The 17,705-nt window shown below is 38.3% G+C and overlaps 1 protein-coding gene across 3 annotated transcripts in view; it reads right to left on the reverse strand.

The window, feature by feature from the left end:
• Nucleotides 1–2,350: 2,350 nt before the first annotated feature.
• Nucleotides 2,351–17,705, reverse strand: part of LOC103607080 (dystrobrevin alpha-like) — a 50,902-nt gene continuing 35,547 nt past the window's right edge. For all 3 annotated transcript variants that reach the window (XM_008591631.1, XM_008591632.1, XM_008591630.1), the window contains 3 exons: nt 11,652–11,765; nt 5,474–5,570; nt 2,351–3,487 (listed from right to left, as the gene is read on the reverse strand). In XM_008591631.1, coding sequence (XP_008589853.1) covers nt 3,437–3,487; nt 5,474–5,570; nt 11,652–11,765 — 262 coding nt within the window. In that variant the 3' untranslated portion in view covers nt 2,351–3,436. The remainder of the gene's footprint in view (nt 3,488–5,473; nt 5,571–11,651; nt 11,766–17,705) is intronic.

A 17,705-nucleotide genomic window follows, 5' to 3' on the forward strand; every position in this document is an offset into this window, starting at 1 on the left:
CACCTCTCTCATGCAAAAATATATAAGTAAAACTTTCAGAAAAGATCATGGATGTTAAATCACACATTGTACAGAACGCCACCACTTTCAGCCCTTCACTGTATCAGCTATTTAAAAATATTGACTTAGATTTGGGTGAAAGCAACACTGTGCAAATGTTAGCATATCTAGGATCATGTCTGATGTTACCAGCAACAGGAAAATATAATCTTACTGGATGAGTTCTGTCGTTTTGTTTTGTTTTTTTTTTAGAAATAAGAATGACTCTGCTTTCTACTGTAGAAAGCAATTATAAGAGATCTGAACAAATTAAAAGCCCTGTTCAAATTTCTTCCCCCAAAGGAGACACTATCAGTTAACTGACACTATTGATTAACTGTAAGGAAGAGAAGTGAATGTGTGTGTGTGAGTGTGTGTGTGTAAAATATAAGTTAAATTTGTAGTTTATATATACTTGTGCATATGTGTATACTTATGTTCATACATTCACACTTATATCTAACGCTCATATAGTATTTTACAAAGTGTTTTCACACCCATTATGTTTTTAAATCTATACAACAACCCTATGAATCATGTATTATCAGTATGTTTCAAATAAATGACCCGGAAGTTAGTCAACTTACTGAAGATCTCACAGCTGCAAGCAAAGAGCTGGGACCATTGTAACTCAGGTCTAACTCCAGTGACTTTCTAAGAAAATTATTACTAAAACCTTGCTTTTTGAACTCAAAGTCAGGACACTTGGTTTTAGACTGGTATATAATATTTGGAACTGGAAGTATACCAGAAATTCTGGAACACATTGTTACTGCAATTACACCCGAGCTGCCTTAATTTTTAAATTTTATGAGTGTTCTTTTTATGGTTCTTTCAATAAATCTTAAAGATACACAAAGAAGAAAGAGGGTAGGATAACTTCAATTCAAGTTTTGTAAAAAAATTTATTGCTTGTGATACCATAATCATCACATTATATTACAGGCACTGTTATTTTTTAAAGTCATGTTCTCTCCTCAAGGGGGATAAATTCATGCATTACTTCTAACAAGAAACAGTATAGGTAGGAATTATATATACCAGTATAATAAAACACTACATTGAACCACACAGACTTATGATAAAGCAAGTAGAGGTTATTAAATCAAGCACAATTTGTTGTGTGGAGTGTTTCCAGTTTGATTTTCAAAAAGAATGCCCCTGAAGGGGAAAGGCTCATAAATAAAAACAGAATTTAGAAGCAGATGCCAGTCTAAAACCTCTAAATTCTCTCCTTAGATCATGTTTACCATGAGAAGTCTGTATATTTGGATGGCATTTGTTTATTTCCTTGTAGAACTGCCTCTATAGAACTGGAAATTTATGGGGTTCTGTCTTTAATTTTGACTGAAGGTCAGTATAAGAAATAGCTACAGAAAATCTATGACTGCATTTTTCCTTTTTATTATTCAGTACTCCTTCTGTAGAGCTCTGAGTGAAGACTTTCTTTTATATTTTATGCCAACATAAATTTCTGTCCCCTGAGAAGTGGTATTTCTGCACTGATAAAACTACTGATTATATATTCTCTTTTTTCTGCATTGCCAGAAAGCTGACATGATTGTATGTCCCGTATGATTAGCATATCTGCATTGTCCCCTGAGAAGTGGTATTTCTGCACTGATAAAACTACTGATTATATATTCTCTTTTTTTCTGCATTGCCAGAAAGCTGACATGATTGTATGTCCCGTATGATTAGCATATCTGCATTTTCTTTCCTTTAGTTTTTGATTTTTCTATTTCAATTTTGAAGAGCCACTGTTTATATCTTTTGCTGTAAGCTGCCTCAGGTCCTTTTTGAAAAGAGGCTTGAGTATAAAAGCCAGCAAGTAAATTAGTGAAATCGACAAACGCTCCCTCCACCCAGAGGATGCGACGCACCGCTGACATGTGGGTGGTGGGGACTGATGGCCTTTAGGTCCCTGCACTGCAGTCCCACTGTTGGCTGACCCTCCTACGTGGTGAGGAGCTGGAAGATGAGGGCAGTGGTGGCGCCTTGCGGGCACTGCCAGGCTTTGGCTCTGCACATCACTGGTTTGTGAATTTCCTCATCCACTAGGAGGAGGAAGGTTTTATTTGATTCCTATTGCCTTTTTCCATGCACATGCTAAGTAAGAGACAGGGAAGAGAAGAGGCCATTTGCAAAGAGAAGTACCACAAGAAAGGCATTTTCTCTACCATGATCTAAGTGTGTTGTAAGTACAATAGTAAAACCCCATGTATGGATTTATGAGCAATTATACAGGCTGTAAATGTGTGGGGAGATTGTCTCATGTTAAAATTTGACTTCAGTAATTTTTTTCACAAAATACAAAATAATGTAATACATTGTCTTTATTGTCTGACATTACAGATTGGTTTTACACTTTCCTTTTTTACAGACCGTGGGAATGAAGGGTAAAAATGTGTCCAGCATTTTGCAAACATTTTTTGTTACACACAAACACACACAATGAATAATAGAAAAGAGCATACAGAAGAATTAAAAGATACGCTGAAATTGGACAGGCTGTTTCTAACTGATCAATGGAAACTTTTTAATAACTCTAGTGAGTGCAGTACACTGTCATACACAGCTTGGTACGTGCACTTGAAATTAGTCAGACATGACTCCAGTTTACGCTGTGTTTAGATAGTCACAATGTCCCTATTTCCAGAAAAAAAAAAATGTATGTGATGACTTGGTGAACTCCCAGAGCAGAAAGGTTCTTGGTGATAAAAAGAAAGACTGAAAGTGACCTGTCCTTTAAGATTATTGTCAATCAACAGTAGGTATTCTGCTTTGGGGAAGAACCAGAAAGATGGGAAGTAAACAGTTACTGAGTACAATCTTTCTCTCACAAGACTGAGCACAGTTTGGTGGGCAGTGGAGGACAGGACTTCACAGTTATGTGATGGGAAGAGATTTAATTGCCTGATTTTTATTTTTAAAAAAGGGTTCCACACCTTTTCAGTAAAATGGAAACTGAAATGCATGTTCATGACAGGAGAGGAGGTAGAGGTTAGCTTCTGTGTGCCGTGGGCTTTGCAATAACGTGAATCTTGGTGTAGCTCTCGTGACTGTGGGGGTGTCTTTCTATTAACAGAAGGGTGTGATCAGCAACCTCTGAAAGCATAAGAATGCTTTGAAACTTATATCCCTGGGGATCTGAATAGTTTTTAACAAATTACAATTCGTTCCCTCTTCTAAAAGATGTAACAGCTCTCCTTTTGATGCCGACAACAGTGATAGTTATAAAGAATGCTGAAGTTTATATATTTCAATTCAAGCACTACATTGAAAAGGAAGCAAATTAGTATGATTTTCTTTTCTCTTTCCAAACTGAAGCATGAACATACATTAGAGGCAAAAGCAATGAGAAAAACAGCAGGATGGCAGGCCCCTCCATTGTTAGTTAAGACCTGCAGTAGGGGACATAACTTACTCCCTGCTTCAGCTCTTCTTCCTACAGAAAGATCGAATCAATAATAGTTAGATTACTCAGGGTTCCAACAAGAGCACGTACACAGTGTGAAGGATGCACGATGGGGAAACATCGACATGGCTTTGGTGGCGGGTCCAAGCCTCTGCCACCTCAGCAACTGTAGTTCCAAGTCTACTTAAGTATCTGAGACTCCAGACCCATCTATTTTCTCCATGAGTCCAGCCATTTTTCAACACGATTTATCTCTCTATCCTGGTGTTTGTACAACTTGATACAAAGGCTGTGCTCTATTTACCACCGGTGGTGGTAAATAGACTCCTATCCCATAGTGAAAGGATCATCGCTATGGTGACAGAGGCTACAGGAACATAAGCAGGTGGCAGGTTTCAAAGCTTCCTGTCATTCAGTGAAGGGAAAGAAGAGTTAGTCCTCTTCATTTGGTGTATTTGAAAAGAGAAGCAGAAAGAACTTTTCTGGTTCATCAGATGAGATAATAGGCCAGAAACAGCAGCAGGTCATTAATTATCTAGTTCTGTCTTACCGTAGACAGGATCTTGCATGCCTAAAGCGAGGCATGGAAAGAGTTGTATATCTTTCCATGAACTTTTTGAAGTACCCTCATATACTGAAAAGTAAATTTTGTTGAGTAAAAATCAAGCTTTCCCAACACTGTTAAAGAGGGCACTGATGGCAGAAAAAGTTGACTAAGGAATAAAACAAAGTCATGAAAACAAAAGAAAGAAATGTTACAAGAGCAGTGCCTGGGGTGCAGTAGGTTTCAAAAAATACTTGTTAAAGAAATGAAAGAAAGAAGGAGAGAGAGAAAGAAAGACAAAGAAAGAAATGGAAAGAAATAAATAGAAAGAAAGGAGGAAAGGAAGGAAGGAAGAAAGGGAAGGAAGGACAAAGTAAAAGCAACGAATGACAGTGTGGGGGAATGTGGGCGATCCATGGACTGAAAGTCAGCTCATCTTGTCTCACAACTGAGCCACCCTAGGGACGCTCTCTTCACTATTCTATGAGAAGTTTCATTTCCTGCCTTTGGAATGTCCCAGTTCTAATCCATCCTGGGTTCATGCTTGTTTACATCAGGCAGGATGATCACACAGCCCTGACACTTCTACTGAGCTGACTGTGGCCATGTGGCCATGATCTGCCTACTTCTGACTTTAAATGTAATTTAGTGTACACTGATGAAGGGAATAAAGTTTTATTAAAGGAAGAATGTTACTTCCCAATGGGAATAATATATTACAGTACTCTACAGAAGACTTCTATAGAGCATTTTATTAAACACTCAACTTACAGAAGAGTCAGGAAATATTCTCATTTACAGTTTGCATTTGATGCCACTGGAAATCATGTGACTTGCTGATAGAGCCACAGATGGGAGAAAATATTTTACTGAAATCAACAAAGTCCTCTTAATAAAACTATCATCACCAAAACTATTTAATGGCCAATGTCTTAATTTTCTGAAGTGGAAATTAGCCTCTTGTTCAACTTAATCAGAATTTCTGAAGGCTATTAAATATAAAATATTTCTAAGTAAACCCAGTTTTATTACTTTTAAGGACATAAAAGAACGGAGAATAAGCCAAGAAGTTACTCTGCGAAGGCCTTCAGTAGCAAGGTTCCAGGAAATGGGTTGGAAATTAGCCTCTTGTTCAACTTAATCAGAATTTCTGAAGGCTATTAAATATAATATATTTCTAAGTAAACCCAGTTTTATTACTTTTAAGGACATAAAAGAATGGAGAATAAGCCAAGAAGTTACTCTGCGAAGGCCTTCAGTAGCAAGGTTCCAGGAAATGGGTAAGAAAGAGTTCTATAATTGACTACCACTGTTTCATGGGTCTACGAAATAGTTCTACATAGGAGTTTGAAACAACATTTTTGGGGAAATCACATACAGTAATTGGAAAAACCATTGCACATTATGTGCAAACACTGTTTTTCAAATGCCATGATAATAGGTCTAGGAAGCATTTATTTGAAACGTCTTACCTTTAGTAGCTTCATGAGACCTTCTAACTGGACCATTAGCTCTCTCCGGCTCTCCTGGAGAGCAGACATTCTCTGTTCCAGCTCATCCTTGCGCTGTCTAAGAAAGAAGCAGTTGTCATCAGACATAGCATTTAACTCACTGAGCTAATCACATTTCCCATTCTCTGGGGCTAGTGGACTATCAGAAAAAGGGCATCTCTGGGTCTTTGATGTGGTTACTGTTTTTCAAATGAATGAACAATTATAGCTTGAGGTGTACTTTTATTTGTTAGAAGTTATTCTAAACTTACACAGAATTAAAATTCCTCAGACATTTCCACCCTTCTACCCTGAATTAATTGAATGGAATATTTCCTGAATGCTTACTATGTAATGGGCCTTGTGTTGTGTTATTTGAGACAGCAAACAACCAAAAGCCAAATTGTCGCTGTAAAAGGCTAATCTTACAGATTCTCCAAATCTGAAGATCCTTTTTTCTTTTTATTTATTTATTTATTTTTTATTTATTTTTTTTGTCTTTTTCCGTGTCCGGCAACGGATCACAACCCTCAGTGTTGCCCCCGTACCGGACCGGGAACCGGCAACGGGATCGCAACCCTCGGCGTTGCTCCCGCGCCTTGCTCAGCCAGTGAGCGGGAACCGGTCTGTATGTGGGATCTGAACCCTCGGGCGGGAGCGCCGCCGCGCTTCCCAAGCGGTGCACTATCCAGTGCGCCACCGGGCCGGCCCTGAAGATCCTTTTTTCAATGCACAGAAAATACTGATTACCTTAGTATTTGAAAATTTGATTTACATTTTTCTTTAAATTTTCAAAAATTTTTATTTTTTATTATACATACATGTGGGGTACAATGTTGATTTTCAATAATTATGTAGAATGTGTGGTAGTTAGATCAGTATAGTTAGCTTATTCATCATCATAGTACGCAATCATTCTTTGTGTCTGCTGACCAGTTCCTCATTAGCCCCCCCTCCCTCTTCCTCACCCCTCTCCTTTTCCACCTCTGGTTTTCTAAAAGTTCAACATATTACTGTGATTATTGTTTCTTTCTTTCTCTCTGTCTCTTTATTGTTCATTTGCTTGTTTATGGATTCAGCTCCCAGTTATGAGTGAGAACATGCAGTATTTCTTTCTGCACCTGGGTTATTTCACTCAGGATAATCTTCTCCAGGCTCATCCATGTTGTTGCAAATGGTAGAATTTCATTCTTTTTTATGGCTGAGTAGTATTCGCTTGTGTATATGTACCACAATTTCCTTATCCAGTCATCCATTGATGGACATTTAGGTTGGTTCCACCGCCTAGCTATTGCAAATAGAGCTGCAATAAACATGGGAGTGCAGGTATGCCTTTGACTTGATGTTTTCCAATCCTCTGGATATATTTATTGCCAGGTGTGGGAGTGCTGGATCATATGTAAGTTCTGTCTGTAGTTGTTTAAGGAACCTCCATACTGTTCTCCATAATGGCTACATTAATTTACAGTCCCACCAACAGTGCAGGAGGATTCCTCTCTCTTCACATCCTCGCCAGCATTTGTTATTCTCTGTCTTTTTTATGATAGCCAGTCTGATTGGGGTGAGGTGATATCTCAGAGTGGTTTTGATTTGGATTTCCCTGATGTTTAGTGATGTTTGAGCATTTTTTCATGTACTTGTTGGCCAAATCTCTTTTATCCTCAGCACCCAATGTAGTGCCTTTCAAAGGGGAAATATTAATGATACATAGATATATAATTAATCTAAAATTTTTAGTTTAAATTCAATTTCATAAAGTCAGAATAAAGGAGTTCCTACATAATTGCTCTATAACTGAAAATGATATATAAGGTTTGCAATTGTATAATTTTGCTTTGTTTTGCAGACTTTCTATTAAACTGTCAGCCAGAATGGAAACCATTAAGGACAATCTACACTCTGTCATTTATATTGACACTAAGAGGTACCAAAAATATATTAAAGATGTAAAGAAATGGAACAGTGTGGAGAGAAATATTAATGGTTCATGTTTCTAAAGTATATGTATACTTTTAAAATCCGTTTCAAATCCATTATTTGACAATAATTACTAGGTAAGTAATACATACAAATTTTCCCTTGCCACAAAGTCTTCTGTTTGAGTTTGTAATATTACTTATATACTTATACTTATATTCTAAAAATGCGTGGATGCTTTAAACATGTACGTATTAATGAACAGATAGATATGGCTTGTCTCAATGGCATAGACAATATATTAAGTGGAGCTATAGCAGGGACTCTGAAATGAAAAACTGACAGTATAAAAATGTCACAATGAATTAGGTCAATGACTCATCTAAGTGAAAGATGTTCTTTGGAAGGACAGGTTAAGGATATAAATGAGACATCTCTAATTCACTTTCATATATGCTTTCTCTATAATGAATTTAAAATTTATAAACATTTCTCAACCTTTTTTGAATATATTTATATTTTTAGCTATTATTGCTGCTATGGATTACTCCTGAAGCAATCCTTCCTTTGATTTCCTTTACAATTGCCTCCTTTCTGAATGCAAAGGATGAGAATCTTATAGGCTTTAATGGTATCTTATTTTTAGTTTCTGTCTTCCTGGGCTGAAGCATTCTGACTTTGAAAGTCTTGCCCCATTCAAAAATATTCTTCGATGACAAATCCATTAGCTGTTTCTCATTGACCTTGTCTGCAAGCGGTGTTCCAAGTACATCCACAGTAGGCCTTGGTACAAAAGTAGATAATGTTTCTGATTTATTTCCAGTTGTCTTCTTGATACTGTTCTGTAATTTTTGGCCTTTTAGCCACAGGAGCACTTTGGCGATAAGGTTAAAGCAAAATTCTAATACTGTAGGTAAGAAATACTAAGAGAGGCAGTTAAAAGTTGGCTAGTATTAATTTAGAATTAGTAAACATTAAAAAAACTTACTTGAACATTTATCTTACAGTAGTAATCTCTCAAAAACACAACAATCAATTCAATTTTCTTTTAAAAATCTAATGTCTTTGTTCAGTCTTCTCTGTAAGAGTTTATACCAGTGGTTACCAAACGTGGGTCTGATAACAAACCTGTGATGTGGCCTCCACTATTCCAAGAAGAGCGAGAAAACAAGAACTAAACAGTGATTTTATTTTCCTAGAGCTAAATGTATCCATCTCTAAAAGAATGCCTTTTATTCTGAAATTCCGTCAGATTATTTCTAATTTTATGTGTGTTAAAACATACTTTCTTTTAGGATAGTGTTGGGACAGTTGGCAGAATTTTAATATGGATTTTATATTAGATAATAATATATGAGGATACTTCAAAAAATTCATGGAAAGATTTGTGTTATCTTTTAATTCTGTTTTTCTATGAACTTTTTGAAGTACCCTCCTATATCAGTATTAATGTTCCTGGATTGGAGGATGGCACTGCGGTTATATAAGAGAAATTTTTTTCTTAGAAAACATTTACATAAGCACTTAGGGGTGAAGGGTTTATGATGTCTGCAACTTTTATTTAACTTCTGTGAATCTCAGTTTCCTCATCTGTCAAATGAGTGTAATATTTATCTCAGTGTTGCTAAAATTAAAATGAGATAACCTTGATCATGGCCTGACACAGAGTAGAGGCCCAAAAAGTTGTAGCTAGTATTAATATTTTTATATAGCACTTTTTCACAAAACCCTCTTAGACTCCAAAAGTTGATATGTGGCCAGGGTTTCAGGAGACAGGCACTCACACACACTGCTGGAAGAAAGTGTGACAATATCTACCAAAATGACAAAGGCCATACCCTCTGACCTAGCAATTCTACTTCCAGGAATTTTATTCCAAATATGTCCAGTGGCTTACATAATACAGGTTTTTACTGCAGACTTCTTTATAACAGCAATACTTGGAAATAACCTAAATGCTCACTAACAGAGGACTGGCTTTGTACACTATGGTATCCCATGCACTGGAATACTATGCAGCTCTAGGAAAGACAGAAAAAGCTCTTTATGCACCAAATGGGGTGCTCTCCAGAGGATGCTTTGGGTGAAAAAAAGGCTAAACACAGAACCGTGTGTATATTATGCTGCCATCTACCTAGAAAAGATGGAAAAGTATTTGCATATTTCGTGGCAAGTTATATAGTAATTTGTGGTTGGTTGAGGTATACCTATATTGCTATGATTTTACATGTTTATGGGGTTCAGAGTTATTTTTTGGTACATGTATACAATGTGTGATGGTCAAACCAGGGTAATCAAGTTATTTATCATTGCAACAATTTATCAATTGTTAATGTGATGAAATGTGATAAAATGTGATGAAACATTTGAGCTCTTCTAGCCATTTGAGAACATGTAATAAATTATTGTTAATTATAGATGCCTAGCACTATTGTATACCACTAGCACTTATTTTTCCTACATAGTTGTAATTTTGTATCCATTAACCAACCTCTAACTATCCCCTCTCTCCCCCTTCCCTTCTCAACCTCTAGTACCACAATTCTAATCTCTACTTCCAGAAACTCAATTTTTTATTTTTTTAACTCCCACATATGATTGGGAACTTGTAGTATTTATCTTTCTGTGCCTGACTTATTTCACTTAACATAACGTCTTCCAGTCTCATCCACGTTGCCACAAATGATAGGACTTCATTCTTTTTCATGGCTGAGTAGTGTTCCATTGTGTATATGTACTACACTTTCTTTACACATTTGTGCAAGGATTTCTAATACATCTCTCTGCAGGTAGGACCAGAAATCATATAGGTTTAGAGGGAAGAATTTGTTTCTTCCATTAAATTATTTTGTTATTCAAAAGTATGAAGTGATCTCTTCATACTACGTGCTACAGATTCTAAAGATCTTTCCAAAGTCAAGCCTTTGATGGGTCTGTTCTTCCAGCCAGTGCTTGGGAGAGGTGAGAGGTCGAGTGGATTCCAGGTAAAGAGCAGGCAGGGCCTGCATCCCAGGCCAGGTGTGCTGCAATGCTCTGACGTTAATGTGTCCAAGGGCAGGGCTAGGATAGAATCCTCAGAAACATCCATGGTGCAAACAATAGGGACTTGGAAAATCCAAACATAGCCATACAGAACCAGGTGTGCTGCAATGCTCTGACGTTAATGTGTCCAAGGGCAGGGCTAGGATAGAATCCCCAGAAACATCCATGGTGCAAACAATAGGGACTTGGAAAATCCAAACATAGCCATACAGAACCTTCTTAATTTAATCTCTTTGTATGGATGAGGAAAATGGCACTAATTCTGACAAAAGTTTCTGAGAAGAGGCATCTGTACTTGCTGTAAAAAGTATGACTCAGAGTTTTACATATACCTGGAATGTTCTTGGCAACCAAACTGAAAGACGGAAAGAATGTAATGCTTGCTAACTAAAAGTGCCTTGTGAAAGATCTGTATGACTTTTCTATGAGGGAATGTCTTTTAATTTATTTTTGTGCTGTTTGCTTCACAAACATTTGCGTACCTGCCATATTCAAGGCATAATACTAAGCCAGTCTGATGTGCAGCCCACAGCAAGACTTTGACTTTGCAGCATGAGAGAAGTGGGAGGAACCACAGCCCTTATCCAAGCCCTGCTACTCTCCAGCTTTCTGACTCTGAGAAGTGCACTGAAATTCAGGGGTTGAATTGGATGACCTTCTATAGTCCCTTCCAACTCAAATATTTTATGAGGACAGACTAGACAAGACTAGGCTTTTAAATTCATTTGCAGAACAAGAAAGTATGAGGTCTATTTTTAAAGTTCTGTATATAAAACTATTAGGGAACAAAATTTGGAGAAAATCTTACCCCCTTTTGTAGATTAGAGTGAACTTTCAATTCAGAAACTTGTGATGTTTATTTAGCTGTTTATGTGTTTGTTTTGTTGATCATTCATAACATAAACACACTGTTGATAGTGTAAATAACTAAAAAGAGCTGAGTTCAAATTTTTTCCAGTGAAAGATTTTGTTCCTGATCTAAAGAAGTCTGTTTATTTTTCTCTGTGCCAAATGAAAATATAAAATACAAACAATTTCTCCCAAACCTCCAAAATCTCAGCAACTAGGCCTGTGCTACTAAAAAACCAAACCAACATCAGCAGCTCCAGTGGCTAAGGGCCATTTCCTGGCTAGACACTGAGGCTCTATTAAAGATCTCAGACGTTTGTATTCCCTGAAATGACTTGGGTGCCCTCCTTACCTGAGGAGCCGGAGTTCTGCCAGCAGGGTGGGGTTCTGCTGCGCCTTCTCTGGCGTGGGCTGAGAAGCTTGTTCATGCTCTAGCCTCAGTCTCTGGATCTCCTGTAAGATTTCTCTTGGGAGAGAGGAGGTGAGAAACCAGGGTCAGTTAACCTCCAGGATACTGACATCTGAGCAGAGTAGGGCCACCAGAACAAAAAGAGAGAGGATCCTATATTTCGGAGTGGAACCAACCTTCACTAACCAACAGACCCACTGTATTTATGAGGCTTGGCCTCTAGCTAGTTGGGTGCTGTGGGTGAGGGGGAGACTGAATTCATCTCCAGCACATCCAAACCATGAAGGTTCTGCAGTATATCGATGACTGCTATAACCAGGGCCCAATATTCTCTCTAGTAAGTAATAAGATGCTGTGGTAATGTGTTCAACTTTGAGGAGTGCACTGCTTAAGAGACAAAAATGTATCTTCCTATTATTTATGGTCATGCTCTGACACCATAAAGTACCCGCAGCTACCAAGTAAGAGGTGCTTGGAGAGAAAATAAGGATAAATGGTGCTCATTTTAAAAAAGTAAATAAATAACCTCATTCTCTCACCAAGAATGAAATTCTTCTCACTGAATTTATCTGAGAAGCCCCACTTAGGCAAAATTCTTTCTCTTTTTTCCTAACACTTTCAGTCTTAACAGTGGGTGGCAAGGAAGGTAGCCTCAGAGAGAAAGTGCTTTTAAGAGGATTCACTGTAATTGAGTCTGTGACACAGAGTGCTATTCATGTGACCTCTGTCAGGGGGTGAGATATGTCAGTCTATTATTGATGTTGGGGCCTAGGCTTCCCTGCATTTGGGTGCACATTAGGCTGTGCAAGGCAAATTATCCCTAAGCAAGTCAGAAGCCATTAAGCAAGGTTACCAGTCATGCATTCTTGGGGGTTGGGAGTGTCAGTTTCTACTCAACAAATGCACAATAGCCAGTAAGATGGAACAAAGCGTGAGAATGGACAGTGAACTTGCTGAGCCAGGGGGGTGGCTTTCTACTTGAAAGGTCGATTTACAACTGCCCACTGTGCGAACACACCAGGATCAGGAGGCTAATTACCAGTGAGTCATTACACCTTTCATGGTTATGGTGAGAAGGCTGGACTGTAACTCAGTAGTTTTTTTGTCCCTCTTAGTGTTCCATGGTAGAAGCCTTTCTTTAAGAAAATTTTCCGTGGAAACCGAATATGTCAGATGGGTAAGAGGGGCTGTTTGGGTTAAGAAAGGGTGGGCTCCTGTGCTGCCAGCCCTTCCTCTTCCCGCTTCAGGTACCTCTGCAGAGTCCCTAGGTCCCCTGGAACTCAGCCTGAAAATCAATGAGCTGAAATTTGCAAGCTTTCCTCCAGGGCTAACGTCCTGATATTTTATGATTCCTGCTAGTTCTCCTTGTTGGCTCTAAAGACAGAACCATGAGAGAGCTGTTTAACCCAAGGAAGAAAAAGAGAGAAGCAGTTCTGGAAGAAAAAATAATGAAAAGATACATAATGCACATCAAGTGCTTAGTTTATACCCAGGAACAGACAGTGCTGTCTTCTTTAATCTTATTTTAGTTAATTCTATAACATTCCTACTATACATAGGTACTATTATCTATTTCTTGAATGAGGAAATCAAGGTGTAGAACAATTAAAATACTTGCCCAAGTAGGAGGAAGAGGTGATTTGAACCCAGGCTGGCTAGCTCCAAAACCTTGTATATCAGACTACCTCAGTCCTCTGGTACTTGCTTTGCCAGGTCTAGCCTAGGCAGGCTGTGACCTACATAATATAATTTGATGAGTCCTGTTACTACCAATAGCAACCCCAGCTGGCTTCTCCAAGGTGCTTTTTTTTTTAAAGTTTATATAAATATTATATTAATAGCTGTTGAATATACACCCAGCAGTTTTCATGTAGTATTTAAGCATGGTATACCATTATAGTTTAAAGCAGAGGTTCACAATCTAAGGCCTGTGGTTTTGCTTGCACCTGTTTTTGTAAATAAAGCCTTATTATTATTATATCTTTTTATTGGTTTTGAATATTCATGAGATACAAAGCTGATTGTCACCCCTCGTGCCCATGATGTGAGGGCCAGATTCATACTGGCAGCATGCCCATTACTACAAATTGCATTTGTACCCCGTGTCTCCGCAATCTAAGGCCTGTGATTTTGCTTGCACCTGTTTTTGTAAATAAAGCCTTATTATTATTATATCTTTTTATTGGTTATGAATATTCATGAGATACAAAGCTGATTGTCACCCCTCGTGCCCATGATACAATCTAAGGCCTGTGGTTTTGCTTGCACCTGTTTTTGTAAATAAAGCCTTATTATTATTATATCTTTTTATTGGTTTTGAATATTCATGAGATACAAAGCTGATTGTCACCCCTCGTGCCCATGATGTGAGGGCCAGATTCATACTGGCAGCATGCCCATTACTACAAATTGCATTTGTACCCCGTGTCTCCCACCCAATTATCCCCAACCTTCCCAAAGGTGCTTTTAAAGATCATCACTGACATATCCATGAATTACCTCGGATAGACAGAGTTATTAAGTGAAATGAGGAACTCTATCTTCCCCTTAAGCTCAGAGATCTGACTATTGGATTATTTGTCACCCTGGAGACCATGAGACCCCTGGGGGTGAATTTCCATGTTCATGAGTATGACCTGGATACTGTTTATCAGAGATGGGTGGGCCACTCTAGGAGCCACGAAAGAACTCAGGGCCAAGACGAAGCTCTCTTTCTGCCATCTCTTCACATTCCCACTTCTTTTTTCTCTCTCTGGTCCTAAAAACATGCATACAGAGAGTGCAATGCAAACATGTCCAGGAAACAAGCAGTAAGAGTGGTATTAAAGCACGGTCAAGGTCCTTAGGATATTCATGGTGCTTCCTGTTGATTCTAGAATGGGAAATAGATCCACAAGGAGGCAGATATTCCTGGGACACTTCCTTAAAGGAAGTCTTAATTTCTCCTCAAGTGTGCTATCCCTGTGCCTGATTGGAAACAGAGGATTTGAATTTCCATGTTCATGAGTATGACCTGGATAAGCTTCTGGAACATGGCTCTGCAGTCTTTGGACAGCGTGAGGCTGCTGGCTTAGAGAGATGAGTTCAGGATGAACTCACTGTTTATCAGAGATGGGTGGGCCACTCTAGGAGCCACGAAAGAACTCAGGGACAAGACGAAGCTCTCTTTCTGCCATCTCTTCACATTCCCACTTCTTTTTTCTCTCTCTGGTCCTAAAAACATGCATACACAGAGTGCAATGCAAACATGTCCAGGAAACAAGCAGTAAGAGTGGTATTAAGGCACGGTCAAGGTCCTTAGGATATTCATGGTGCTTCCTGTTGATTCTAGAATGGGAAATAAATCCACAAGGAGGCAGATATTCCTGGGACACTTCCTCAAAGGAAGTCTTAATTTCTCCTCAAGTGTGCTATCCCTGTGCCTGATTGGAAACAGAGGATTGGAAGGGAAAACAAATGATCTGGAGAGGTGGAAGAGTAGGTTAACACTGCAACCAAGATAAGATATTTGTGTGCCTGTGAATTTTTACTTTCGTCTTTTCTAAGTAGGGATGTAGGAGTGAGGCTGAAACTTGTGGAAACTCACCAGGTTTTGACCTGCTCCTCCTGATATGGCACAAAGACCTTCTTTGATCTTAACATTTTATCCCTTATTCCCGCCCCAACCTCTGACTTTACTCTTTGTGTCAGGACAGATGGACAGGAGAAAGGAAAGAACAAGAGAGTGAAAGAAAAAAAGGCCATCAGTGAAATGAAGTGTATGAAGATTGTTGTTGGAGAATCTGGAATCCCTAATGGAAAGCATGGAAGTGGATAAAAGAGAATCTCATAAATTAACATTGCAGTAATATGTATCCTTTTGTCCAATCATCTCTTGTTTTAGTGCATTTATTTCTGTTTCTGGCACCATGTATTTAACATATGTCCTCATCATTTCCCACCAGCTTCTAGTCAACTCCTTGTAAATGCAACCTTCATATTTAATAAGCTGATTATTTTACCATAAACATGTATTCTGTCACTTGCCCTGCCACTGCTGTCCATCATGACAGGATAGAATTCAAATTCTTTGGCCTGGTGCACAAGCCTCATATATTGATGTTTCCATTTTATTCTTGATTTCAACTCCCTGGTGCTGGCCTGGCAAGTGTCTTTATCACTTTTCTCCAAGTCTGTGTGTATTTTTACCTGTAATTTTGTCTCTCATCTTTCATTGCCAAGTTTCACTGTTTTGAAATGCCCAATTAAAACTCACCTTCTCCATAAAGTTTACCCTACGCAACCTAGTGAAGTGGGTCACGTTGGGTAAAAAGTGTAGAAATAACATCTCACTTTTTAAATTTTAATCTTTACAATGGGGATGATAATATTCAACCTGCTTATCTCACAGAGTTGTTCAGAGGATGAAATGAAACAATATTTGCACACATGATCTGTAAATATATAAGATTGTCATAATTTTCTCTTCAACACCTCAAAACAAAGACCCAGGGTTCTTACTGCTGCCACCTGGAAGCTGTAGTCTTATGTTATAAATCCTATTTGTGGTTTTTTCCCATTGGATGGCTCCTTGCTGGTTAGCAATCATAATATGTGTTAGAAAAAAGGGACTATGGGTTGGAGAAAGGGTTGTGGGATGATGTCTGGTAGAAACTCTAAATGAAAGGACCATATTGAAAGCCAGATCCTTCTCCAGAAAATGGTCTCAACTTGAGCATAGTTCAAGCCAGTCTCAAACTGGCATAGCCTTCCAATTCCAGATAAAATAATTGATTTTTTTCTCTTCTTCTTTCCTTTCTTCTTTAGTTCTTTCCATTGACTTTATTATAGGACACTCTGATTTATTGACATCTACTAATTCTGGCTGAGTCATTCTGAATAAACTTTCACACCAAATATAATGGGTTTACTTTGTTGATTAAAAAGGAAAAAATATTGACTTTATTATAGGACACTCTGATTTATTGACATCTACTAATTCTGGCTGAGTCGTTCTGAATAAACTTTCACACCAAATATAATGGGTTTACTTTGTTGATTAAAAAGGAAAAAATCCCCTACGTTCCAATTCTATTATTTGCTAAGGTTACCAATAGTGAAGTTTTGTTCTGAAGGAGTTGAGACTTTGGATTAAATCTACCTGTCAAGAATTTAAAACTAGTCCATTTTGCCTTTTTTCCCTTTCTTTCCATGCCCTCTCTGGTGCCCAAATTGATGTAAAGCTTCAAGATAACATTTGACCGTGGCCCCTCTATTCTCCAACCCCTTGCCATCAATACCCATAGAACCATTCTAGAACCTGAGAGTCCACAATGGTTCTTCTACATGGTTCACATCCGGCCTTCAGGCTGGCTAGCTCAGCTCACATGCTTTCTGCAAAGCCTCCCTGCTCCCACTTTTACCTGTGCCCCCCAACTACCTGTTTCCTTTCTCTGGGTTGTGTCTCCTGCTGGATTTTAAGTGCTTTGGCTCATTTGAAACCACTGCCTTATCTCAGTGCCTTTTCTGATTTAGCACAATTATTTGCATAGAGTAGATATAATAAATGTTATATGAAACAGACTAGGCTATTTTACAGACTTACAACTATCCTGAACAAATTCCAACTTTATGGCTATTTTTTTCTAATTCTTCACCATGCTTCTGCCTTCTCCCTTCTTAATTCTTGCCAACTATTACTTGGTAAATTGAGATCACACACGGCAAACATTGTTTATATTCCAGCTCTGATGTGAGCACGTCTCTTTGGGGGGTTAGATAAAGTAGCAATTTCAAAGGCTCCAAAGTCGCAGTGCCACGTTTGTGAAGCTATTTTCATTCTAATATGTGGTCTCCTAATGATGAGAGCCAAGACCTGGGACAATTAAGCCAAAAGCCTTTTTACTACAAAAATATGAAAATGTGCCAACAGAGTTTGCACCTTCTTCTTTATTTTTTTTCCTGTAGAACTCTAAAGAATACTTTGATCATTTAACTCCCAAATTCTCAGGTCAAATT

Source organism: Galeopterus variegatus, unplaced genomic scaffold (genome assembly GCF_000696425.1).
Source record: "Galeopterus variegatus unplaced genomic scaffold, G_variegatus-3.0.2 Scaffold7092, whole genome shotgun sequence".
Taxonomy (NCBI): Eukaryota; Metazoa; Chordata; class Mammalia; order Dermoptera; family Cynocephalidae; genus Galeopterus; species Galeopterus variegatus.